Source organism: Lichenostomus cassidix, chromosome 28 (assembly GCF_008360975.1).
Source record: "Lichenostomus cassidix isolate B80296 chromosome 28, HeHo_3.0, whole genome shotgun sequence".
NCBI classification, from domain to species: Eukaryota; Metazoa; Chordata; class Aves; order Passeriformes; family Meliphagidae; genus Lichenostomus; species Lichenostomus cassidix.
Window position 1 is genome coordinate 4787469 of NC_139508.1, and position 25753 is coordinate 4813221.

At 56.7% G+C, this 25753-nt stretch overlaps 2 protein-coding genes and 1 long non-coding RNA gene across 4 annotated transcripts in view; 2 read left to right on the forward strand and 1 right to left on the reverse strand.

Moving 5' to 3' along the window:
• On the forward strand, window positions 1-15397 carry MKNK2 (MAPK interacting serine/threonine kinase 2). Of its 2 annotated transcripts, none has more exons than XM_085040754.1 (14): window positions 1-115; window positions 213-396; window positions 2333-2414; window positions 2575-2676; window positions 2791-2888; window positions 3908-3987; window positions 4506-4579; window positions 4659-4763; window positions 5101-5156; window positions 5458-5553; window positions 6927-7121; window positions 7212-7376; window positions 7477-7520; window positions 14750-15397. In XM_085040754.1, the coding sequence occupies exons 2-14, from the start codon at window positions 349-351 to the stop codon at window positions 14769-14771; spliced, it is 1167 nt and encodes a 388-aa protein (XP_084896880.1). In that variant the 5' UTR covers window positions 1-115; window positions 213-348; the 3' UTR covers window positions 14772-15397. The 2 variants fall into 2 exon arrangements, with proteins under 2 accessions (XP_084896880.1, XP_084896879.1); XM_085040753.1 differs by lacking the exon at window positions 14750-15397 and adding an exon at window positions 7784-11479.
• LOC146426299 (uncharacterized) lies at window positions 14427-18101 on the reverse strand. Its single transcript, XR_014846285.1, has 2 exons — window positions 18040-18101; window positions 14427-16586 (listed from the first exon to the last, which is right to left on the reverse strand). It is a non-coding gene; the product is annotated as an uncharacterized LOC146426299 (long non-coding RNA).
• The window catches only part of BTBD2 (BTB domain containing 2), a 25413-nt gene continuing 17628 nt past the window's right edge, over window positions 17969-25753 (forward strand). The window contains exons 1-2 of the mRNA XM_085040752.1: window positions 17969-18591; window positions 25235-25354. Coding sequence (XP_084896878.1) covers window positions 18005-18591; window positions 25235-25354 — 707 coding nt within the window. The 5' untranslated portion in view covers window positions 17969-18004. The remainder of the gene's footprint in view (window positions 18592-25234; window positions 25355-25753) is intronic.

Genomic DNA, 25753 nt, shown 5'->3' on the forward strand with positions numbered 1-25753 from the left:
GCGGGGGCGGGGGCGGCGCGTCCCCCCCCGGCGGCGGCGGAGCGGCGCGGAGCGGAGCGGGCGGCGGTGCGGGCTGCGGTACCACCAGCAGCGGCGGCTCTGCGGGGCCGCGCCGGTGAGCGCCGGGCCGGGGATCGGGGGGGAGCCGGGGAGGATCCGGGGGGGCCGCAACCGGCTGACCCCTTCTTCCCCGCCCCCTCCTCTCCCCGCAGGTCTCGGCCACCCCCGGACTCCCCTCCGGCTCTGCCCGTCCCTCCGCCTCCCTCCCCCCACCCCCCGTTTTTTTTTATTTTGCCGCCCCCCCCATTTCTCCCAGCAACGCCGCCCCCCGACCCCCCCCGCAGCAAGATGGTGCAGAAGAAATCAGAGATCCCGGGATTCCACCGCTCCTTCAAGGTAACGGGCTGCTCCCCGCCCCCACGGGGATGCTCGGGTGGGGCTCTGGGGGGCTCCGGGGATGGGGTGCGGGCAGGGCCGGAGTGCACCCGCATCGCTGTATCCCTACCCAGCAACGGAGGGGGCCCGGCCGCTTCCTGGCCCACCCCCGACACCCCCCGAAACTGAGGAGCTCCGGGGGCGCTGCAACCCAAACCGAGCAGCGGGACCCCCCTGTCCCCCCGCCCCGGAGATCGCGGTGCTCCCGGCGGTTGGCTCCGTGTCCCCCCCAGCCTCCCCCGGGTGGGCGCTGGGATGCTGCAGCTCCCACGGGGATCCCCCGTTGGTGGGGGAGCTGCACTGTCATCCCCCCCAGTTGCACCCCTTCTCCCCGGTCTGGCAGCGATGGGGGGCTGGGGTGGTCTCAGGGCTCCCCAGGCCCGGCCCGGTGAGAAGGTCCATCCCGCATCGCCGCCCACCCCGGGATGCCCCGGACACCCCCAGCCCGGGCCCGTCACCCCCCGCCACTGTCACCTCGGGGTGTGCGGGGGGTCCTTGCGGTTCCGCTCCTTTCAGTTCCCCGCCTCCCGAGCCGCTTCCTGCCTGTGCACTGGGGGGACCTTTGTTCGGTTTCGCTCCGGCTCAGGGGTGCGGGGGGTCCCCCCAACCCGCCCCCTCATTGCAGTGACCCCCGCTCCTGCTCGTGTGGCCTCTGGCCGGGGTTTGTGTCCCCCCGCGGTGGCTGGGGATGGAGGGGGGACACCTCGGCTGTGCTGATGGAGCCTGTGCGCAGCCTCCCATCCCCCAGACCTTTGTGTGGCAGTGCTGCGGCAGCTGGCAGGGCCCCCTGCCCCCTGTGCTCCCCCAGTGCCCCCCTGTACTCCCCCTGCCCCCCCTGGACACCCCGTACCTCTCCCGGAGGCCTCGTCGCCCCCCATCCTGCCGGGGCTCGTCCCGGGGGGCAGCAGCTGCGGGGCGATGCTGCGCTCCCCAAATCCCGGTTTTGACGGGGGGAAGGCTGGCAAAATGCAGTACAGGACAGTTTTGGCCCCGGAGATCCAAAGTGGCGCTTGGTGGGGGGGCTCCTGGTGTGAACCTCCCCCCCCCCGCCCCCGTTCCGGCTGGGGTCCCCCGGCCCCCCCCGGGCTGCAGTAAACAGGCGCGTTCTGGGTGTTTCTGGCGGTGGCCAGGACTGGCCGTGCTGGGGCTGGCAGTCGGCCCGGGCACCGGGCGGGTTTGGGAATGCCGCTGGAGCTGCCACCTCCACCCAAACAGATTTCATAATCCTGGGGAGGACGGGGCCCTTTCACCCCCAGCGCCGCCCCGTCCCATGGGGTGGCTCAGGGGAGCAGGAGGCAGAGGGTCCCCCTGTCCCCTCGGGTGTCACTGGGATTGGGGGTGGGGAAGGAGTGGGTCCCCTCCATGGATCCCGGGGTGCAGCAGGGTTTGGGGTGAGGCCTGATCCTGCCGGGTCGGGGTTGTCCCGCAGCCTGGCAGGCACGATGTCCACTGGAGCAGGGCAGAGCAGGCTCCAGCCACCGTGACCTTGCAGGGAGCTGGGAGGATATGGAGGGGTGGCTCTGGAGCCTGTCCTGCCCTGTGGCTTCTCTTCCTCCCCCTCCTACCTCACTGTAGTTCAGGTCTGGGTGGAGATTTGGGGTTGGGTTGGCGCGGGCAGCCGCGGTCCCTCTCATCATCCCCCGCGTGCTGGCCTCGGGCTGGCTGGAGGAGTGACCATGCAGCACTGTCCCCATCAGGAGATGTGGTCAAAACCTTCCTCCTCCTCCTCCTCTGGCTCTCCCTGGAGCTGTGCCGTGTCCCTCCATGGGCTGGTGTCCTGCACCCTGGGGGGTGAGCAGAGTGTGTCCCAGGAGCTGGAGTGTGCTGGGCTCGGGGTGGCAGCCGATGGTGGCTGATCCAATGGCTGCCACCTCACTCTTGCTCTTGGCTCCCACAGGGACAAAACCCTTTTGACCTGGAGTTCGACCAGTCCAACCACCTGGAGCCCGTCTTCAACTTCGAGTGCCCGCCCCGTCCCGGTGAGCCGCGGGTGCTGCGGGTGCCTCCTGATGGGGCTTCATCCCAGGGGGCTCCTCCCATCCTGCCCCCTGCGGGTTTGGCCCTTTGCACTCCCTGAACGCTTTGGGGAGCTGCGGGTGGACAGGGGTGGCTGACACCGTTGGCTTTGCTCTGGCACAGACATGCCTTCAAGTCAACCCATCGACATCCCCGACGCCAAGAAAAGGAACAAGAAGAAGAAGCGCTGCAGAGCCACCGACAGCTTCTCCGGCAGGTTCGAAGGTGAGGCGGGGCTGCTCGGGGTCTCCCCCCAGCCTGGGGCAGGGCTGGGCCCTCCTGGTGTCCCCAGGCTCTGTGCGGTGGGGCTGGTGGCTCAGGTGACCTCTCCCCTGCCAGATGTTTACCAGCTGCAGGAGGAGGTGCTGGGAGAAGGGGCCCACGCCAGAGTCCAGTCCTGCGTGAACCTCATCACCAACAAGGAGTACGCTGTGAAGGTAAAGCTCTGCTGCTGGGGCTGTGGACTCGCTCCCCTCCTACCCCCTGCCTCAGTTTCCCTTTCTGCCTCCACATCTGGGGCTCTCCCAGCTCCCAGAATCATCCGGTGCTGGCCCAAGACCACAGCTTTGTGGGCTGGAGGTGAAGGAGAGGTGCAGGAGTGCATCAGGGCTGGGCTGTGCCGGTGGCACACTGACCTCTGCCACCACCCAGCTCGGGGTCTGCAGTGACCCCCCTGAGCCACACTGCTCTCCCTGTCCACAAGGGCACACGGGAGACTGAATTAATGCTTGGGATGTGTCAGGGGACTTGGGGCAGACAGGGGGATGTGGTGCTGGCAGGGTGGTCACCTCCTGCTCGACCCAGGGAGGTCTCTGTGTCTCTGTGCCTCTGTGAGCATGTGGGTGCTGGAGGGAGTTGGGGTGAGCCAGCTGCTTTTGGGACCAGGGTTGGTGGTCCCGTGGCCCTGCACCCCACAGACTCTGAGCTGTGGCATGAGGGTGCCATGTGTCAAAATGTGACAGGCCCTGTGTCAAAATGGAGCCAAATGCCAGGGGAACTTGGCTGCCCCCATCGCTTCATGGGAGCCTTTGGGTGCCCTGGTGGGGAAGCTGAGGCAGCAGGCAGGGCTGTGTGGTGATGGGGTGCTCCGTGTGCCCCAAAGGGCAATGGGAGCACCCATCTGCCCTCTCCTGTGTGAGGGTGTCCCCCTGCCCACGCTTGGCACGGCCACCAAGCCTCGCTGTGCCAGCGCCCAGTGGGGCGAAGGGCCCTTTGCTGCGCCGCTGCTCCAGTGTCACATGGAGCTCTCTTGGCCCCGGCCCCGGGAGGGAGCGGCTTGGCACTGCTGCTGCCGCTTGGCACCGGCGCCGGGAACAGCCTGTTCTGCTGCCTTAACCCCGCTGGGCTCCGCTGCCCCCGCCCGGCCCCGCGGGTCCCCGTGCGGCGGGGCAGGGCTGCCCCGGCCCCTCCCTGGCAGCGCTGCCTCTGCCTGAGCCTCCCCCTCTTCGCCTTCCAGATCATAGAGAAGCGCCTGGGACACATCCGGAGCAGGGTTTTCCGGGAGGTGGAGATGCTCTATCAGTGCCAGGGACACAGGTATGGCAGGGCAGCCACTGCATCCCCCTGCTGTGGGCACAAGGAGGGGGCTGAGATCGGGCTGATGCTCGTGACACCCATGGGCCACAGCCAGGCTGCCCTCTGCCCCACGCTCCCTCCCCTTGGCCCCGCTGGCTGCGGTGGAGCATCCACCGGGGACAGTCAGCGGTTTGCCATGATGACGAGGGCTGCGGTGGCCAAGTTGGAGCCGAGCTGAGGGCCGAGCCGAGCCCCTGCTGCATGTAGGGCTGCGTGTGGGGCTGCGTGTGGGGCGGGCAGGCAAGCCAGGAGGGGCTGCGAGCAATTAGGGAGGAGCAGAGCCGGGCGCTGCAAGCCCCTCTCCCCCCTGGAATGCGGCCGGGGGGCCCTGGCCGTGTGGTTTCAATCACTGCAAACCCAGTTTTCCCATCCCACATCCCTCCCAGGGTCCTGTGCTGGCTGGGGGTGTGGGGGCTGTGGGGAGGGGGACCCCAGGAGGTGTTTTGGGGGTTGCTGGGCTGACACTGTGGTCCTTGCAGAAACGTCCTGGAGCTGATCGAGTTCTTTGAGGAGGAGGAGAGGTTTTACCTGGTGTTTGAGAAGATGAGGGGAGGTGAGTGTGATGCCGGGGCAGGGGGAGCTGGGGTGGCAGGACCCCCACGAGCCCCAGCTCTGCTCTCACCTGGCCGCAGGCTCCATCCTGACCCACATCCACCGGAGACGCCACTTCAACGAGCTGGAGGCCAGTGTGGTGGTGCAGGATATCGCCAGCGCCCTGCACTTTCTGCACAACAAAGGTGAGCTGGGACGCCCCAGGTGCCACTGGGGACACCCTGGGGTGTGCTGGGCCCTCCTAGGGGTGTCACTGCCTCCCCTCATCCTCCTGCCCAGGGGACAGTGCCCGTCCCAACGCGCAGGGTCAGGCCCAGCAGCATCACAAGGTTTTTAGTGGTGTGGATCCTGTTCCTCCGGTTCGGTTGGGACTTGGGGCCAGCAGCAAATTTTGCCCTTTGCCAGGGTGCAGGCAGTGATTTGGGGTGGGGAGGGAGGGGTCCCTGTGACACCCCCAGACCTTACACTATGGCAGCCTCGTAGGAGGGGGATTTTTACCCTCATTGGCTCTTCTGCCTGCAGGGATTGCACACAGGGATCTGAAACCAGAAAACATCCTGTGTGAGAGCCCGGACCAGGTGAGTGGGGAGCAGCCAGGGTGGGTGCAGGGTGTGCTGCCTGAGGGGGCTGGGCACAGTGGGGTGATTCCTGGGGTGCAGGGTGCAGGAGTGTCCTGCCAGGGGACACAGACACACACCAGGTCCTGCCAGGGACACACACTCCCCTGATATGCTGCACCACAACGTGGTGTGAAACATGACGTGACCTGGCATCGAGCAGCTGTGGCCTGAGAGCAGGGCTGTGGTCCCTGGGGGGCTGCCGGCTGTGGTTCCTGGAGGGTGCCAGGGGAGTCACAGACCACTCCTTCCCCCTCTCCAGGTCTCCCCAGTGAAGATCTGCGACTTTGACCTGGGAAGTGGCATCAAACTGAACGGCGATTGCTCCCCCATCTCCACCCCGGAGCTGCTCACCCCGGTAAGTGTGTGACACCCCCGCATTGTGGGGGGCTCTGTCCATGGGGACCCCCGCTGGCTCCGGGGACAGGGCTATGCATGGACACCCCCTGCTCGTCGCTCCTGCCGCTGATGCTGCGTGTCCCCCGTCCCCCCCCCGCCGCGGCAGGCGAGATGCGGTTACATAACGCGGGGGGGCAGGGGGGCTGGCGCAGCGCCCGGGCTGCCGTGAGCCTTAGCAACAGCCCGAGCAGCCGCGGCGGCTGCGCGGAGCCTGCCGGGGAGAACTGGGTCAGCAGCGGGGCTGGGGCGAACCGGGGGGGCTACCGTGGTTCCCCGGCTCGTGGGGAGGGACAGGGGGCTGAGCCTGCGGGCTGCGGGGGTGCAGTGCAGGGATCACGCCCCGGGAGCTCCCGGGTATCTCCGTGTTGCGCAGATCCCCATCTCCTGCAGAAAGCCCCGCTCCCCTTATCGCCAGCCGCAGGTGCTCCCCGTGCTGGGTATCGCCCTGCACCCCGGTTTTTTTGGGGTGCAAACGTGCCGGGGACGGCCGAGCCCAGCCCCTGTACGGAGCACAACAGCAGGGGCGGGGGCCAGAACGCCCCAGTCGGCTCCTTCCTCCACGTTCGCCCTCCTCCCGGGGCGGGATCCGAGTTGCCGCGGTGTCCCGAGTTTCCCCGTTCTCAGCCCGCCGGGGGCGGAGCGGGACGGCTGCTCCATTCCCACCGGGATCGGGGCGGTGGGGGGTTGTTTTCCTGCGGTGGCATCAGCTGCTGGGGCTGGAGAGGCCCCTCGTCAGGAGGCCTCTCTCGTTACGGGGTGATTATCTGCTGGCTGCAGCGCATTTCTCCCTTGGTCACGAGGCCTGTGTGGGCTGCGGGTCATGTGCTGGAAAGCCCCAGAGTCCCTGGAGCGATAGGGGAATGGGGCCGCTGGCTCTGCCTCTCCCTGCTCCAGGGTTAACTCCTGCCGCACCGGCAGCTCCGCCTGTGTCGGGCCGGGGAACAGGCAGAGTCAGGCAGGGGAACAGGCAGAGCAGGCTGTCCCACCGTGTCCTGTGGCCGCTCCCAGGTGCTGGGGCTGCCCTGCTGAGCTGGTTGGGTGGTGACGCTGCTGTGGGTCCTGTGGGTCTGGCTGTCCTGTGCCGTGGGAATTGCACCCTTTAGGCTTTATTGTTCTTTCCTTCGGGGTGGCAGCTGCTGTTGGGTGACCCCAGAGAGGTGGGTCTGTGGCATCCCCTGTGATGAAAAACCCAGGAGGGTGATGTGGCAGGAGCAAACCCAGGGAGTGGCTGTGTCTGCACCTTCCCTTCGGAGGTGCAGTGCCATAGCTCGGGCAGGACCCTCTGCCCCATCAGTCCCCACCCTTCGGGGCTCACCCTGCCTGTCCCTGCAGTGCGGCTCGGCCGAGTACATGGCCCCGGAGGTGGTGGAAGCCTTCAACGAGGAGGCCTCCATCTACGACAAGCGCTGTGACCTGTGGAGCCTGGGTGTCATCCTGTACATCATGCTCAGCGGGTACCCGCCCTTCGTGGGCCACTGCGGCTCCGACTGTGGCTGGGACCGGGGCGAGGCCTGCCACACCTGCCAGGTGCGTGGGGGATCCCAGCAGTGCCCAAACCCTGCCCCAGCTGGGCAGCAGCACTCCTGGCTGAGCCCCTGGTGTTTCTCCCTTGCTCAGAACATGCTCTTTGAGAGTATCCAGGAGGGGAAGTATGAGTTTCCCGACAAGGACTGGGCACACATCTCCTTTGGAGCCAAAGACCTCATTTCCAAGTTGCTGGTGAGAGATGCCAAGAAGCGGCTCAGCGCGGCCCAGGTCCTGGAGCACCCCTGGGTGCAGGGGGTGAGTGTTGATGCCCCCTCCCTGCTTGGCTCCCAAAAGCCAGGATGGGGAACACCGCTGTGCACAATTCCTGGCTCTGACTGGCTGCATTTTGTTGCAGTGTGCCCCGGATAACACCCTGCCAACCCCCATCATCCTGCAGAGGTGAGTGTGGGTGGCCCTGGGACACTCCCCAGCCCCCTGAATCCTGACTCCATTCCTCAGCACTACTGTCCACTCTTGCTTTTTGGGAGCTCTGCCATGACACTCTGTCCAGGCAGCCCTGCCACATGTGGTTTGGGTTTGAGCCATATTTTTGGTGTCTGAGCAGTCCAACATGGTCAGCATGTCGAAGGGACACCCGGATATTTGACCCCAACCTCCCTCCAAGCCCCCACATCCCCCCTGAGCCCATGCCTCCTCTGCAGGAACAGCAGTGCCAAAGAGCTCACCTCCTTTGCCGCCGAGGCCATCGCTGTCAACCGCCAGCTGACGCGGCACGACGAGGACGAGGAGGAAGAGGCGGAGGAGGAAGCACGACCCATCATCATCAAAGCTACCTCACGGGCCATGCAGCTCTCCCCCCCCTCCGAGTCCAAGCTGGCCAAGCGGCGGCAGAAGAGCAGCCTGGCCAAGGCAGTGGCCGCTGGGCAGCACCTGGTGGCCCCGCTGGTCCTGGTGGCCGACCAAGCCTGAGCGGTGCCCCTCGCACCTGCTGTACCCCGTGTCCCCTCTTCTCCTCCTTTCTTTCTTCCCCTTTCCCCCCCAACCCCACCATTTCTGGCTAGTGACAAGATCAGGACTCGTCCCTGTGGCTGGTTTCCAAGGTTTTGCTGATCTTGTAGGTCTGGGGGTGGGAGGGTTTGTTTAAGATCTTTTTTTTTTTAAGGTATTAAATCAAGCGTGAGGTTGCTTCACCCAGGGCACACTCAAGGACATCTGACAGACACACGGACTTTTGTTTCCCGACTCTTGGTTTCTCCTCTGACATTTTCCCCGCTCCCCGACACCAAAGGACTCTTTGTATCCGCGGCTGCTTTGACGATTTCAGCTCATTTCATACTGTGAACAAAAGACCCTCGGTCGCGTTTTCAACAACGGGAGTTGCGTTTTAACCTCGTCCCTCCCCTCGGAGCTGCGGGTTTCTCTCCGATGTTGGGGTAGATCCCACAAAACCCCCTTCCTGGGGGTCTGGGAGGCACCTCCTGGGTGTGGGGGGTGTGGGGAGCCTCTCCGTCCCGTGCTTGGGGGTCTCCCCAGCTCTGCTTCAGGGAGACGTGGTGGGCGTTGTGCAGGGAACTGCTTGGGCCGGGGAGCGACGGTGCCAGCGAGGGAGCAGTGCCTGACCCCCTGAGCCACCCTCTCTCCTCGGCATCCTGCTTCCAGAATAAGCTATTTACCCTTTTTCCTTTTTTGTTTCTGCCTTTTTTTTTTTTTTTTTTAATTATTGTTGGTTTTAAACTGCCAGCTGTGCTTCTCTACAGGGCATGGAGAAATGTCTTCCTTTCCTCCCACGCTCCGGCTGGCGTCTCCCCAGGGGATGCACGGGCATCCACGGCTGTGTTCTTGTGCCAGGTCAGGTGTTGCACCCCAGTTTTTGGAAGGGCTGATGGCTGTGCCCTCGTGGAGGTTCAAGGGGTGATGAGGTGTTTAGGGTGGCCAGAGCAGCCAGAAACACCCTCTGGGAATTGTGTGCTCTGTGGGAAGCAAGGATCCCCTTACAGAGCATCAGGACCTGCTGCAGGACAGTGATGCCTGCTGTGGCCTCGGGCTGGCCCCAAGGCCGCCGTGGCAGGAGGGTCTGAGGGCACAGAGGGTGCCCAATGCCCCAGGGATGCTAGTGGGTGAGCAGCCAGGCTGGTGGCAGCACCCATGGGCCATGGCACAGGGGAGCAGCCTGGGGACAGCTCCGGATGTGGGGCTGGAAGGTTTAGGGTCAGGGTCTGCAGCGCCTGCGGAGCGCTGGTGTGTGTGGTCACGCATGTGCATCCATGCTCACGTGTGTTCAGGCGTGCACAGTGTTGCCCTTTCCTTGGAGCTTGCTTTGGGGTGGGAAGGACTTGGGATGCTGAGTTGGGACGAGGCCCTCAGCTGGTTTCTGGGTCTGCCCAGGCGAGTGATGCCCGCGCTCGGGGCCGGAGTGGCCTCCAGCCTCCCCCAATGCCTCAGCTCCCCCCAGCACCCCCTGCTCCCTGCCACAGGCACAGCCACCAAGCTGTCCCTGCTGCCAGCCCCCCATCCCGCTGGGAGGGCAGTGCCCCTGTCATAGCCACCTCCTGTCCCTTCCAACTCAGTGCTTGGAGCTTTATATCTTGCAAAAGCAGCCTCAGCCCATTGCGTGCACAGGTGAGGGTTTGGGAGCTCTGAGCTGGGGAACAGACTTCCCTGGGTCTTCAGCTGATGACAGTCACTGTCTCTGGAAAAAAAAAAAAAGAAAGTTCTCCTTTTTATTTTAAGACTGCTGACAGCAATACTATGCAATATATGTTGTTTTTTGTTTCAGGGAGGTGTGTGTGAGTTATCTTGGGAGATTATGATCTCGGGTGTTGATGGAGTTCAGGGCAGGGGCCATCTTCTGTCACCCTTCCCAGCCTTTCTCCTGACCCAGGGGGGTCGGGGAGGGCGACTCCATCCCCATCCTACCCCCCAAAACTGCCTCACACTTGCCATCTTCCTCCCCTGTGTGCCCCTGGTTCCACCGCGCCGGGTGGGGAGGAGCAAGGCAGTGGTGAGGGGAGACCCCCCCCAGCAGGCACCGGGACACCCCGGAGAGGCCTCCTTTAACAGAAAGAAAAAAAAATCCATCTTGATTGTACATTGTTACTTTTTATAGCTTATTTTGTTTTATCAGTTGTAGATAATTCCTTGTTGTCTTATATTAAGAAATACTTGAATGATGTACAGTACGCGATGCCTTGAGCTGGTATTGTGAAGCTATCGTTGATGCTGCACCCCGCAGCCTTTTTTTAAAAAACAAACAAAAAAAAATCATGGGAAGTGGATGGCAGGGGTATGTCTCCAAAATTTATCTGTCCCCCGTGCTGCTTTTGTTGGCAAACTGAGTTTCCCCTTTTTCCCCACGCATAAGAGTGATCTTTTATATCTATATATATATATAAATACACCACACTCTGGGGAAGGCCTGGGTGACCCTGCCCATGTCCCATGGGTGTCCTTGGCCAGGGATGTGCAGCCAGGAGATGCTGTGGGAATTTGTGGGAGTTGGAGGATGTGCCAGGGAGCATCCAAGCCTGACCGGGGCTTGGCTTTGTGTTTTGGGTGGGGTTTGGTTTGGACCCGGCGCTCCCAGTGTGGCACTTGGGGGTGACCTGTGGCCGGGGCTGTGCATTGGTAGAGAATCTTTAAATGCCTCTAGAGCCAGGGATCAGCTCTGGAAAACCTCCAGCCTGGCTCGTGGCAATGCTGGGCACTCACAGGTGCCCTGGTGGGGCAGGGCTCAGGCTGGGATGGCAGGGGAGACCCTCATGCGAGGGCCAGACGTCCCCTCCCCGCTGCCAGCACCTCTCCCGGGCGGTTTCCAGACAGATGCTCCCATGGTCCAGCACCAGCGACCCCCTCTCGCCAACACTCTTCTTCCTCCTCTTCCTTTTTCCAAGCTTTCCCCCCCATAGAGCATCTATCTTGGAAACCAACTTCAAAAAGATTTTTTTTTTTAAGCTGGAAATTTTAAGTGTTTTCGCTTCCTCTCCTTCCCCCCGACCCTTCCTCCAGCCAACTAACTCGACTTAGAACTGGTTAGAAACGTTTACTGTGAAGCTAACTCTTTTTTATCAAACCAGGAGAAACTTTCTCCGCTTTACAATTGATGAAGACTGCCAAAGCTGGTTCGACAAGAGTCACGTTAACGCACTGTTGGTTTGTGCAACAGCGGCCTCTGCTCGGGGGCTGGCTGTGAAATAAAAATGAAAATATTTAAAAAAAAAAAAAAAAGACAAAACAAAAACAAAAAAGGAAAAAAAAAAACCCACACAAAAAGAAGCACTTTACTGTATGTACCAGGTGACCTGATACAGCTGAATTGAAGTTTTCCTTTATAACAATTGTTGATGCCAGAATTTTGTATTCTGTTTTGTAAGAATTTAATAAAAATGCATTGAGACCTATGTAGTGGGCAGGTGGCTGTGGCAGGTGGGGCAAGTTGGGGGGGATAGTGGGCAAGTTGGGGGAGTGGGTTGCACTCCATCCAAGGGCTCCTCTCCCAGTTTTCCCTTGCTCCTTCCCAGCCTGCTCCTGGCCCATGGGGGGCTGGGATGTGGCTGGGGTGGGATGCCAGGAATAGGGGCTGGCAGTGGCTCAGGCCCTGACTCACTTTTCCCAGCGGGATGGTGTGAGCCGCTGAATCCCAATGGGAGCTGGAGGTCACAGGGCAGGGCTGTGCTCCCTGCCAGCTGCATCCAATGGCTGTGGGACTGCTCTGCTACCTCCAGAGACCCCTGGTGCATCTGGTGTATCCCCCCCTCACATCTCCAGTGCTCAGGGTGGACACTGCTCAGTGGGACACTGAGGCAAGAGAAAAGTGTGAGGTGGAATAGGGAAATCAGTGGGGATTGGAAGCTGGGGATCAGGGTGTTGGAAAAGGGCTGTAGAGGCCTTCTTACATGGACAAGGCGAGACCTTGTGGAATTTATAAAAAAAATTTAAAAAAACAATTAAAAAATCCAGACTTCTCCAGCCCTGCTGCTCTGCTGGGGGTGGAGCTGGATCCCTCTGGATGCTATAGCTATGGTGCTGCTGCTCTGGCAGACACCAACCCATGGCACCTCTGCTTTTGGGAATGGGCTGCTGCTCCCAGCTTTGAGCTGAGAGAGCCCCACTGCAACACACTGAGGAGAATCTGGGCTCACTGCTTGGTGCAGCTGCATTCTGGATCCAGACAGGATGGCTCCAGAAGTTTCTGCTCCCTGGCTGTTCCAGGATAGCATGTGGTGAGAACAGAGCTGGATGAGGAGCATGTCCCATCCCATAGTGCTGTTCCTGCCTCTGTTGAACAAAGCCATTGCTCCCTCCTAGACCTGGGGCCATCAGCTGGTGACCCTGGATATTTTTGGAGCATCCAGCTCTTGGCCCTTCTTACTCTCTCTTGTAAGTCATTGGGTCCTCAGCTATGTGCTCCAGAAACTTTTCCTCTCCTGCCTTTTGCTCATGGGCTATCCTGCAGACAATCTTCCTTCCAAGATTCCAGGTGGATCCCAGACAGGTGTGTCAAAGACAGCCTTGCCGCAGATGCTGGTTTAAGTTTTAGTCTCTGAAATTCCTTTGCATGGTCCCTCTTCTCCCCCTTCCCCAGTTTCTCCAACCCCAGAAAGTGCCTGGTAGTTGGAAACCATTCCTGAGCATGTGTGGAGAAGGGCAGCTCTGAAAATAACCCAGCGCTGGGTTAAAATAACCTGTGCTGCTCTGGTGCCTGAGCATCAGCCCAAAATAGGCTCCACTGGGATAAGGGCTCTATAAATACCTGGCGTGGATTTGCATTGGAGAAAAGCCCCGCAGCAGCAGCAGCAGCACTGATGCTGCCCGTGCTGGCCTGGAGCACAGGGGCCACTGCAGAGCCACCAGGGTCAGCCAGGCTTTGGGCAATGTGGTGGCTTGTGCCAGTTTGCCTGTTCTCAGGATTTCATGGAGCCATCAGGTCACGAGCGGATCCGACTGGCTGCAGTGCTGGGGAGGCCGGTGGTGTCACACCTTGGCCAATGGGGTCCCACCTGGCTTCAGCCCAGAGCACCAAGGCAGATGGGGAGGAGGGAAGATGAAGTGTCTCCAGTATTTTGGGTTGGAGCCTGGCTCTGCTGGTGACAGATGATGATCTGCGTGATTAGCCAAGGTTTTGATTCAATATCTGCCCAAAAAACAACCCTGGAGTGAGGTACATGCACTCCCTCAGAACAGATTGCTCTCCTGAACCCTCTGTGAACTCCAAACCCGCACTGGGCATGTGGAGTGGAAGGTGTGAAGTGTGTTTTGATCCAAAACAGCTGTTTTAGATCAAAAAAACATTTGCTTTTCTTTTTTGTGCTTTTACAGCATTTTCTGGGGTGGGGCAGAGAAGGAAAGAACCCCTGTGTATTTTGCAGAGAATCACCTCTCCTGTCCAGGCAACCAAACCAAACCAGTTTGGCTTTTTTTTTGGTAGAATGTGCCATTTTGGTGTATTTTGACTGGTGTGTGCAGTTTCTCCCTCTGAAGTCATCTCAGGGAGTGATGTGCCCCCTAGCAGAGCCCAGCACACGGGTCTGGCCCTGCCTGTGTTTCCTGTGGCTGGTTCCTCTGCACCAGGAACCTCAGTGGCACTGGCACAGCACGGCATGTCCATTTCTTCCATTGTCTGGAAAAGGCCTTGGCCAGCCTTGTTTGTGTTTTTGGATGGTGAAGTGTGAGTTTTGGAGAGCCAAGGGATGGAGGTTTAGCTTTCTGACAGGATTTCAGCTCTGGGTGGAATTGGGATTGGGAGCTGTGGTCGGTCAGCAGGAGCAGAGCAGGGTCAGGTTTTCCCCAAACCCAGGAGACCTGGGCCTCGTGAATCACCTTCTCATCCGGTGGACGTTTAGATCAAGGCTTGCTGCTAAGGCACAGGGTTTGGCAGGTCCCACTTTGCTGTCCTCTGACTCACACCAGGGGTGTCTCTGTCTTTGCCATGCAGCCTTCCTCAGAACTTCCTTACATCCTAAAAGACCTCCTCTGAGATGAGCTACTCAGGCAGGGGAGAGCTGCCTCTGCCTGACTTTTTGTTGGAACATGCATTTCCAGCTTTTGCTTGGAGCACACACTGCAAATGGATTTTTCTGCCTCCACAAGGTGAAGTAAGGCCAGATGTTCTCTGCTATTCAACTCTGAGCACTCTGGTTCTATGGGTTTCATTTCCAGCCCTGGATGTGGGGTCAGCATTCACCCCACCAGCTGAACCCCAGTGACTCTCCTGCCCAGCGTTACTGCCAGGGTGAGGCGATTGCTCACCCTGTGAGTGCACCAGCTAAAATAGTGCTGCCTTTGCCCAGTGCCTGATCTCTGAAGGAATCTGTTGGCTACCAGACCCAGAAATAATGACGCTGGGACTTTTATAGGAGTGTTTGTTCCCAGGTTTATTTTTGGGATACTAAAGTCTCCTGTTTGACACTTGTCTTTCTGTTTCTCTGGTCTAGCACCCCACTGATCACCGTGGTGTTGGTGCAGGGTTACTGCAGCAAACGCCTCACCCCATCCCACAGCACCATGGTGAGTGTCCCACACTGATCTCTATACCATCCGTATTTATCCCTTATTTCCATGGCTGTGTTTCCTTACACTGGTCCCTAGTCGAGCCTCTGGCTCCTGCCACAAACACAAACACCCTTATTTAGTTCATCACGGACTGAATAACCAGGATCTCTTTCATGCAGGGTGGCAGGTCTGGAATGGTGAACAGGCTGGTGATGCTGGGAAGATCACGATCGAATGGGTATCGAATCCTCTCCCCACGTGATGGAGAAGCACCTGTCCTCCCTGGCAGGCACATCAACCCCTCAGAGACACCAGTTTCCCAAGGATGGCCACGGATTTGGGATCAGAGAATGCTATGGCAGAGAGGCTTCAGCCTCCACCACCAGCACGGGCTAGGCTGGATAATCCTGCACCTCCCAGGCAGGACAGGAGCCCCTCAGTGACACTCCCACAGCACTTCTCGAGCTGGAGAAGCTCAGGATCACACAGCCACTGTACCCCGGCCCTTGGGACGAGGCTCCACACCATCCCTGCCAGCCACCAGCCACGTCCAACCATCCAGCCGGGCACAGCGAGTCTCCAGCTCCCTCTAATGTTCCTGGCCCGAAAGCAGGACAGGCCTGAGCAGAAGGGGGCGGGCGGCCAGGCTACACGCCCCGAGGGAAAAGTGTGACGCTCAAATGTGTGGAAGCAGCTGGGCCAGCAAGGGGGGAGTGATGTGCTGAGCAAATGGTGTGACAGAGTAAAGGATGTAGCGCTTTAAGAGAGAATATGGCTGTATTGAATGCTTGGTTGTTATTAATAAATGAAAAATGTCACAGGAAAAAGGACCATTCCTCTGAAAAACGCTATTTTAAAATATTATATTATTTTAATATTTATTTTTTAATATTCTAAATAAATACTCTATAACACTGTAAGTGTTTCTGGCCCTGGAAGTGTTCAGAAAATGTGTGGATGTGGCACGTGGTGACATGGTTTAGTGGTGAACACAGTGGTGGTGCTGGGGGTGTCGGATTTGATGATTTTAAAGGCTTTTTCCAATGTTAATGGTTCTGTGTTTCTCTCATTCTAAAAGCTCCTACTCCTTTCTGCCTGCACAGGGTCTGTTACGATGGGAGCTCTGAACTCTGCACAGGAGTTTCCCAAACTTGTCCATGTGAAATGCAGCTTTAAAAATGCAGCAAGAAAGAAACCTGGCAGCACAGAATGCAGCAGAAATGGGTATTAATAACATGATACAAAGCCAGGTTGGAAGTTCTCAATCAAAATTAGTGGTGTGTTGGCACTGCTGCATCCGGCCATCATGGGGAGACCCTGGAACTGTGCGAGGGTCTGGAAGTGTTGATTCCATACAAAACAGTATAAAATCCACACAAACAGCACACAGTCCACACAAACAGCACACAGTCCCCACAAACAGCACGACTGTGTGTGTTGCAGAAGCTGTAATGCCAAGGCATAGGAAGCAGAAGGGGCAGCCAGGCCATCTCCCCCTTGACACATCGGCTCACAGACCACACGCCTGCTCCCAACTGGATGTGTGTGCAGCACAGATCAGGGGACGGATAACAGAGAATAGGGGAATGTAATTACCCTGCGAAGAATAAATCACTTTAACGGTTCAGTTACTGAGATCACAGTGAGGCAGTGGCACAGCCTCTTAATTAATCTTCTGCTTTGCAGCCGGCTCCTGCCCCCCGCGCCATCTCCACCTCATACTGCCTGGTGAGGAGATGCCATCGGTGGGGACAACACTGGCCAGTGGCTTCTGGCTCAGCAGATCCAGCAGCATCTCAGGAGCAGCAGGGCACGACCAGGTGAGGGATCAGGGTGCTGTGGCTCTCTGGTCTGTGCAGGGTAATACCTGTGGTGGGCCTGGTAACTCGGGTTCCCATGGTGCTCTGGGCTTGTGTCAGCAGCAGCAGCAGCAGCCAGTAATTCTGAGCTGATGATTATTGTGAGGAATTAGTGGACACAAAGCAGGGGTCTGGGGATGGCAGAGGCCTGGGTCTGCTGTAGAGAAATGACTGGTCTGTGAGAGCATGAAGGGAAAACCCCCACTTCACCTCCACCTCCCCTTGGCCCAAACCCTCCCTGGCTCCTCACCCCCAACACTGATCCCCTTCAGCCCCTTAATTCCCAACCTCCTCTCTGTGAATTGCACCCCCATTTCTCATCCTTCACAAACTGCTCTCTGGGCCCCCTCCTCCCTCATCCTCCTCAGAATGAGCCCTTTCACAGGATGCTCCCCTTATCAAAATTGCCCCTCAAGAATTACTCCCCTTTGTCCCTTCATGTTGCTCCTCAGGGAATCACCCCCGTATCTCCCAAACTGGTTCTCAGGGATTGCTTCTGTCACTCCCCCACACTGTTCCTCAGGGAACTGTCCTCTTGCCCCTCTAAAATGCCCCTTAGGGATTGCTCCCTTCACCCTCCCTAGTGTTTCTCAGGGAAATGCTTCCCCAAAACTGCTCCTCAGGGATTGCTCCCACCACTCCTCCACATTGCTTCTCAGGGAATCACTCCCTTGTCCCCCAAAACTGCCCCTCAGAGACTGCCCCCTCGTGCTCTTCACAGATGGTGCTTCATCCCCAAAACTCCCGCGAAAGGATGGCTCCACATGCTCCTCAGAGATGACCCCTTTCCCCTCAGGGATGTGCTCTCATCCGCCTCCTCAGGAATCATCCCCTCACCCCCAAAACTGTCCCTCGGGGACTGCTCCTCTTGCTGGCCCCTCCACGTTTCTCCTCAGGGAAATGCCCCCTTATCCTCAAAACTGTCCCTCAGGTTTGGCCCCTCATCCTCTTCAGGGATCACTCCCTCATGGATCATCCCCTTACTCCCCGTCAGGGACCGACCCCTTATCCTGAAAACTGCCCCTCAGGGACTGACCCTCATCTCCTCAAGGGTCGCCCCCTTTGTCCCTCAGGGATAGTCGTCATCCTTTTCAGGGATCACCCCTGCAGGGATCACCCCCTTACTCTCCTTCAGGGATGGTCCCTTCATCCCTCAAACTGCCCCCAGGGATCGCCCACCAAAACTGTCCCTCTCACTCTTCTCCACTGGTTCCTCAGGGACTCATGCCCTCTTCCCCCAAAACTGCCTCTCAGGGATGTTGCTGGTCCTCCTATGTTGCTGGTCAAGCAAATGCCCCCTTACCCTCAAAATTACCCCTCAGGGATCGCCCCTCAGCCTCCTCTGGGATCGCCCCCTCATCCCCAAAAACGCCCCTCAGAGATGGACCTTCATCCTCGTCAAGGATCTCTCCCCTCAGGGCTCGCCCCCTTAGGCATCACCTACTCACTCCCCTTCGCGTCGCCCTCCATCCTCCCCCATCCGTGCCGGCCCCGCCCGCCGCCCCACGCCCTCTCCCCGCCCCGCCGCCGCCTCCGCCGCTCCCCCCGTGCCCGGCCGGCGGCGGCGCCCGCCCCATGCGCCGCTGCTGCCCGGCGCTCTGCATCCGCACCGCCATCGACGCCACCGCCATCGACGCTACCGCCGACATCTCCGCCGCCCTCGCCCCCGTCCCCGTCCCGCCCGCCGCCGTGTCCCGCCCGCCGCTGCTGGTGCTGGTGCTGCTGCAGCGCCGCCCCGCGCCGCCCGCCCCCGCGGCCCCGCCGCACAAGATGGCGGCCGGAGGGAGCGGCGGCCCCGGCGGCCTCTCCTCCTCCTGCCCGCAGCCGCCGCCGCCCCCGCCGGGCAACGGGGCCGCGGCCGCCGCCTGCACCAACGGCGCGCCCGCCTCGCCGCCCGGCCTCACCTACAACCAGAGCGGCGCCGCCAACCCGCCCGCGGCCGGCGGAGGCGCGGGGGGCTCGGCGGCAGCGGGGGCGGCGGGGGCGGCCGGCGGGGCGGGCGGTCCCGGCGGGGCTCTGCAGCGGGAGCCGGTGTACAACTGGCAGGCGACGAAGCCGACGGTGCAGGAGCGGTTCGCGTTCCTCTTCAACAACGAGGTGCTCAGCGACGTGCACTTCCTGGTGGGGAAGGGCCGCGGCTCCCAGCGCATCCCGGCGCACAGGTGGGGCGGGGGGCGCGGGGGTCCCGGCGTGGGGAGCCGGGAATGCGGGAGGGATGTGGGGTGTGGGGTGAGGGGGCCCGGCCCCATGGCCCTGAGGGGTGGCCGCGGGTCCCGGGTCTCGGGAGGGTCGCTGGGGCGGCCTGATGGCCCTGAGGGGATCCCCTCAACCCCTACACCACTGATAAAGGGAATCGCCCGTTTATCTGCCTAAATTGCCCCTCAGGCATCGCCCCTCATCCCCTCAGGGATCATCGCCTCATCTTCCAAATTGCCCTTCGGCGATTGCTCGTCTTGCCCCCCACGTTATCCCCTGAGGGAATTGCTCCCTTATTCCCTCAGGGAATTGCCACCTGATCCCCCTCGCTTCCCATCAGAAATTGCTCTCCTCACCCCTCTACGGTGCTCCTCAGGGAATCTCTCCCTTAGCCCCTAAAACTGCTTCTCGGTGATTGCTCCCTTTACTCCCTCACGTTTCTCCTCAGGGAATTGCCCCTTATCTCCCAAAACTGCTCCTCAGGGATTGCCCCTCATCCCCAAAACTGCCCCACAGAGATGGCTCTGGGAGGGCTGTGGGCTCTCCTGCACCGTCGGCGGGTGATGTGCCAGCAAGGGGGTATAGGGTTTGGGCTGCTGCACCTCCCTTGTGAAGAGAGAAAAGGGGGTCACATAACTGCACCCCGTGTTCCACCCCCTGCTCAGGGATGCATCCTGAGCATGGGATCCTCTGGGTTTGCTCGCCAGGACCCTGATAGGTGACACTGCCCCTCATCGTGGTCAGTCAGGGTTGCCCCAAAACTCCCAGCCCTCAGGTTAGTGTTATATCTCTCGTTATGGTCACCAGCCCGATGATGGGCCCAACATTGGGGTGAGAGTGTTTTTCCCAGAGGGATGGTGTGAATGGGGCAGGTGCAGTGTGGAAAACCCCAAATCCCTGGATCTTGCTTGGAAGTAATCCTTGGTTTAGTGGGAGGTAGAGGAGGAATAGTCTCCCAGGCTGCCTGATCCCTGCTGACAGGGATCACAAAAAAATCAGTGAGAGCATTGGGGATGGAAATGAAAGAACAATGATTTGAGAACCCAAATTTCGGCCACAATATTGTAGTTTTAAAATGACCTTTCTTGAATCTTTCCCGAAGCCCTGTATTTTGGGGGTTAATCTACTGCCATAAAGAGCTGGAAGACCTGTGCTGAGAATGACGCCTGGGCCTGAGTAACCCATGGAGCTTAATGCTTAAGACCAAGCAGCAAATTAAGAATTTGCAGCTCAGAGGAGCTGGGAATTGCCTCCACCTGGATGATGTACTTCTGATGTGGCTGATTAGCATTCTGCTGTTTCCTTGGGGGAGCTCCAGTGAGTCCCTGTGTGCTACCCTCTTCCCCCTACCCCAGGAAGGGGCTCCCAAGGAAGAACTCAGAGATGGAACCAGCTTTAATTGGGGAGTGAGAGGCTCCTTGGTGTACCTCAAAATGGTGCTTGGCAAAGGGAGCCTTGCTCCAAACTGTTTCAAGCTATTGCTTTTCTCCTAAGTGCTCACGTTCCTGGAAGTTTCCCCTTCATTTTTTCCCCTTTTCTTTTGCTTTCAGAACAATCCACACTTGTTCTAGGCTGGTTTGAGTGTTTAGGGTGTCAGCTTTGCTCTCTTATAATTTGAAGCTTAATTAGTATTTGAGTAAGCTTGCTCCTGTCCTGAGAACTAGGTTTGCTGGGTGGGGACAGGTGATGTTCAGCCCAGAAATAAATGGAAAATAAATGAACCTTTAAAAAAAGAAAAAAAAAATTGGCCCCAAAGTGAGATGCTGCTTAATTGCTCTGAAATTCATCTGGTGCTCTGGGAAGATAGAATGGAGTGTGTCATGATGTGACATCCCATCTAAGGATTCTAGAGATTTCAGTAAAACTTGTCCGTGTGATGTTACAGTTGGGATATCCTGGTGATTCATGAAGTACCGTGGTTATCTCAGAAACAAGAGAACCTAAAATAAAACCACCCAGACCCCTTCTGTGCTCAGTTCTCCCACAGCAGCTCAACAGCAGAAGATACTTTGTGTTGGAATTGAGTTGCAAAGCAACCACGAGTTCAATTGGAGGGGTGCTGTTTTGCTTCAGTGACCAGGGCAGGTGTTGGTGCTTTGTCAGATGTCTCAAATCATAGAATCATGGAGTTGTTAATCTTCAAAAAGACCTTTAAGATGATGACGTCCAACCATCAGCCCAGCACCATCACATTCACCATTAAACCATGTCCCCAAGTGCTATATTCACATGTTTTTTGAACACTGTTGGGGTATTGACTCCACCACCACTACCCTGGGCAGCCTGTTCCAATGCTTTACAACTTTTTCTGTGAAAATAAATAGTTTTTCCCTAATGTCCAATCTAAATCTCCCCTGCACAATAGTGCACAGCTCCTAGGTAAGTATTTCTACAGTCTGGTTTAATAGTGTAAATTTTCATACCAGACCAGGTACAAAGTGAGGCTGCAGGAGCAGCAGATCCTAAATAGGGTTCTTGGATAGCTCCTTGTGGTGCCTCAAGGAGTGGTCTGTAGCATCCTACCTATCATTCTCGATATGACTGCCTGAGGTGTTAGGAATGGCTTTGGCAGCAGACTGCGTAGCACAAATAATCTGAGAGGTGCAGTTCTGTGGGAGCTGGAAGTGATGGTGATTCCTGGTCAGGCTTCTCCAGGATGGAGCTGAGGGGATGTGGAGTGTTTGTAGGTTGAGGTAATGAAGTGGTGTGTGCCCAGTGAGCACAGGTTATGTTGTCCACACATGCAGGAAAAGGTTTCTGACTTAGCTGTAGGTTCAGGTGTGTTTCTGAGCAAGCCTGGAAAATTCAGTTAATGGCTTTAATCTGAAATGAGGGGAGATTTAGATTAGATATCAGGAAGGAATTCTTCCCTGTTCGGGTGGGGAGGCCCTGGCACAGGTTGCCCAGAGCAGCTGTGGCTGCCCCTGGATCCCTGGCAGTGTCCAAGGCCGGGTTGGACATGGGCTTGGAGCAACCTGGGATGGTGGAAGGTGTCACTGCCCATGGCAGAGGGTGGAACTGGATGGGCTTTAGGGTTCCTTCCCACCCAAACCAGTCTGGGATTCTGTGGCTCAGCAGTTTGTATCAAGTCTCAGAGACAGACTGTGGAAATCTCACAGAGCAGCTAAGAGCAAACATTCATTTTGTGTGTGAGAGCCCAGTTTGTAGATAAAAGGTGTAAATGGCTCTGCTGGGTTTGACTGAAGGCTCAGCTGTCCAAGCATCTGCAGCCCTGGGAAGATCAGGTGTTTTCCACCTGGAGGAGGCTCCAGACCCTGTGGAGGTTCCTTGCCTACCCTGGAGCAGGCTGTCTCTGAGCCTTGAGCTCGTTCTTTCTTGCTGCTGAATCAGCCTTGAAGAAGATGGAATGGCCTTAATTTTTTTCGATGTCAAGGCTGGCCCAAGCAGCTACCTCGAAGCTTCACGGCGCCAGCATGGCCAAGGTCAACACATTGATTAGACCCAGCAGTAAGAGGGAAGGGTTTTTGTCTTTTTCCAGATCTGCTTCATTGAGCACAATATCAATGAGATTAGAAATGTCTAAACCTCATCAGCCAGGAGCTGCATGGGTGTCATAACTAAACTTGTTAATTGGCCAGAAAACAGGGCCTGAGAGTCAGCAGGGCAAACATGTGGGGATGCAGCTCTGTTGTGTACTCCAGCCTGGGAGATCTGCAGCTTGGGGACAGCCTGAGTAAGGTTGTGGCTGTTGTTTCCAGGAGTCTCTTCTGAGCCCATCCTGTCTTTCCTTGGGCACATATTAACTTGCAGTTCCTGCAGCATCGTGTGCCAGGGTGTCCCATGGCTCAGCTCCTGTGCAGGGCTGCTCCTGCCTCCTGCTCCTTTTGCCTGTGATCTGCATCCTCTGCAGCCAGCACACTATCATCATCACCAGCTTCTCATCACCTACGGTGTCACCGAGCTCCAGCGCATCACGTGTTGCTCTGTTCCTGTGCCAGCTCTTCTGGAATAGATATTTTAAGGTTTCTCTGCAGTGGTGCAGATGGAGGAGGGAGCTGGTGCAGCAGCGGTGGGGTAGTTGCGGGTTTTGAGTGGTTTCTTTTATTATTGGTGTTACTGTAGTGCCTAGAAAGGGAGCAGCACTGGTGGGTGTGCAGATGAAAGCAGGTGACAAGTGGAGGTGCCAAGGTGAACGTGAAGCAGTGAAAGTTGTGGTAGGAGGCAAAAAAACAGAAGGAAAGACATTTTCTTTCAGGCCTTCAACAACCTGTAGAATCAGCTCTGGATCCTCGTGAAGAGAAATCAAATTATTAACCTCATGGAAGTTCCTGTGACTCTTGTTGCTGAAAGTCAGTTTACTTTGGCTCTTCCTGGTGCAAAGGGAATGAGGAGAGATCAGGTCTTGCTTTCTTAGTTCTTTTGTTCTGTTTCTGCTGATTTCTCTGCCTCCTTTCAGTAGTCCACTTTATTTTGGCCACAAAAGTGTTTAAAAATAATCCTCTTGAATTTTCCCATCTGAAACAAACCCCATCTTCCTTCTGCAGACCTGCATGGTTGGGGAAAGCTGTTGGATCGTGTAGGAGGAATGGTGTGCATCCCTGCTTTTCCTGGAGTGTCTTTAGAGCAGCTTTAAATGTTCGTTTTAGGAAGAGTGGGAAAACACCGGGGAGAGAGGGATTTTCTTATGTTAATTATGTTCTCTTAATGTTTTAAGAGAACTTCAAATGTAGAGTCCTGTGTTGCTCTGGCACCTCCCGAGATCCTATTAGGGCTCAGCAGTTTACAAAATCTGACTGATTTGTCCCTGACTGAAATGGAAGCAAACATTTGAGAGTTTTTTTAAATGAATGCCCTTTTCAAATAGCTTCTGAAAGCTCTTGCTCATTGAGGACCTATACTGTGCTGGCTGTGAGAATGAAAATTTGAGCGTGCAATTAATATATGTTAATTTTTAGTATCAGACAAAGCCAGCGATTGTTTTGCCACCATCGCTGCTTTTGGAGGAACAAGGATTTTTGTTTCATCTGGTAATTCTGGTATTGTGAGGAAGGTTTTTATTTGTTCTTGACATTTTTCTTGAGAATGGTTTGACAGAAATATGCATGTGTGTACTTTTTTTGTAACCACTGTGGTTTGTCCCGGGCTCCCTGAGCCCATCAGGAACAATACAGCCAGCTCGTCAGCCAAACTCTGTCACGGCAAACGAGCCTGGCACATCCATGGAGCTTCACTCCATTGTATCCCTGGGAATCCTCCTCTGGATGGGAGGGCAGTAAAAAGCAAGAAAATGAAAACATTGTTTAAATGGAAATTTCCTACTTTTAAAAGGTCATTTCCTATCAAATCTGACTGAAATTCCCCCTTAGTGCTGCACTTTCCTTGGGCTGGAGGTTTCTGCTCCATGCCTGCTTTCCTCTGTGGATTTCTGCCTTCAGTTCTTGCTGCTTCTCTGGAAGTGTGCATCAAACCACTGCAGCAAGAGCCTGGAATATTCCAGCTTCTTCATTTTCCTAGTTGGAGAAGTGGTTGCAGTCATCTCCTGCAGCCTGGGCTGCTCTGTTTTCCCCACACTGCTGAGCTGTGACCTCCATGGCCTGGGCTGGGTTTAACTTCAGGGAGCTGTGTGGTGGCAGACACCAGGAATCCTTCATGGCAAAAGCTTATCTGTATTTTCAAGCAAGAAAGTTCTCAAAATGGCTTTCTAAGTCTTAAGGCAGGTAAAGCAGCTTAAATATGCACAGGCCCCTCAGCAGCCCAGGCTTGCACCTCCTCCTAAAACAGTAGGTGGTGTCTGTTGGGGGGAAATCATCTTGTTTATGTGGGAGTGCTGAGATATAAGTTTTGGTCTCAAACCTGTTTTGTGCAAGTTCCTGTTTCCAGTCTCTTCAGAACCGATAACATTCTTCTCTGTGCCAGTAATTACCACGTAAGCTCTTAGCAGTGTTGAAGGGTTTGTGTGCACCTCACAGTGATGGCTTCCTCTGAGGGAGGTTTGCTTTTACTTCTGGGCTAAGCCTGGAGCAGGTTATCCATGGAAGGACTCAGCAGCATGCCTGGGGAAAGCAGCTCCTGTGCCAGGGGTTGGGATCTGCAGCTCCTGGTGCTGCTGCCAGTGCAGTTTCATGTTTTGGGATCTTACTCTGCTGTCACCAAGGATGTGTGCCTGGGTCTGAGGAAGAGTATGGGCAGTGTGCAGTGACAAGTTTTCCGTGAGTGTTTCCAGTAGGTTACTGTGGGGAATTGCACTAAGGCTTGGGCTCTGTTTACTGGAAGAACTTGAACGCCTTAACTTTCCTGTTTTTAGCTGCTCAAGCGCAGGATGATCCATAGGCTCCTACTTTGCAAAGCAGCCATGTGTATTCAGTTCCATAATTGCCAAAATCTGGCCTTTGGGGAGCCATTACTGTGCTGTATCCCAGGACAGGGCTCAGAAGGAAGCTCCTTGCAGCTTTTGTGCTTTGCAGTAAAGGAGCAGCAAGCCCTGACCCTCCCTGCTGTTGCAAAACACTTCTGCTTTAACACCACAAACGATTTGCTTTCCCTGAGGGTAGCTTTGGGGATTAGCAACCACCCTGGGATTTTTTTTGGAAGATGAGTATGATTTAACATAAGATTTTATTTGCATGTTTGTTTTTTTTTTCACATTAGGTTTGTGCTGGCCGTGGGCAGCGCTGTCTTCGATGCGATGTTTAATGGTGGGATGGCCACAACCTCTACAGAGATTGAGCTGCCTGACGTGGAGCCTGCTGCCTTCCTAGCTCTGCTCAAGTAAGCTGCTTCTAAAGCACAGGATAACTGGGATGCACAGATTTAGTGTAGAAAAAATGTTTTTAATGAAAGTAGGGAAGTATGGGTAGAGCAGAGATTGTTAACTTCCAAAATAAAATGCCTCTTGGATCTGTTCAAGGATATTTAAATGTTGGTGATAAATCCCTGATTTTCTGGGTAAAAGTCTAGTGTAGCTACTGTATAAATATATATATATATATATGTATATATAAAATATTGTCCATTGTTGTATAGATTCTTATTCATGAATTGGTTTGGTTTCATCCAAATACTCTTTGAGAGAAGATGGGGAAAGTGATCCTCTGAAAGCTCTGTAAGTTGCAAATACTGGGAGCTCGTGTAGGTTATGAGCAAGTTCTAACAGGTAGGCAAGGGAAT

Bases quoted from the DNA above. Each gene is read 5' to 3' on its own strand.
- MKNK2 (XM_085040753.1), top strand. From the start codon at position 349: ATGGTGCAGAAGAAATCAGAGATCCCGGGATTCCACCGCTCCTTCAAG. The intron at 2,677-2,790 runs GTGAGGCGGGGC...CTCCCCTGCCAG, and splicing joins CTTCTCCGGCAGGTTCGAAG to ATGTTTACCAGCTGCAGGAG. The intron at 4,580-4,658 runs GTGAGTGTGATG...ACCTGGCCGCAG, and splicing joins GTTTGAGAAGATGAGGGGAG to GCTCCATCCTGACCCACATC.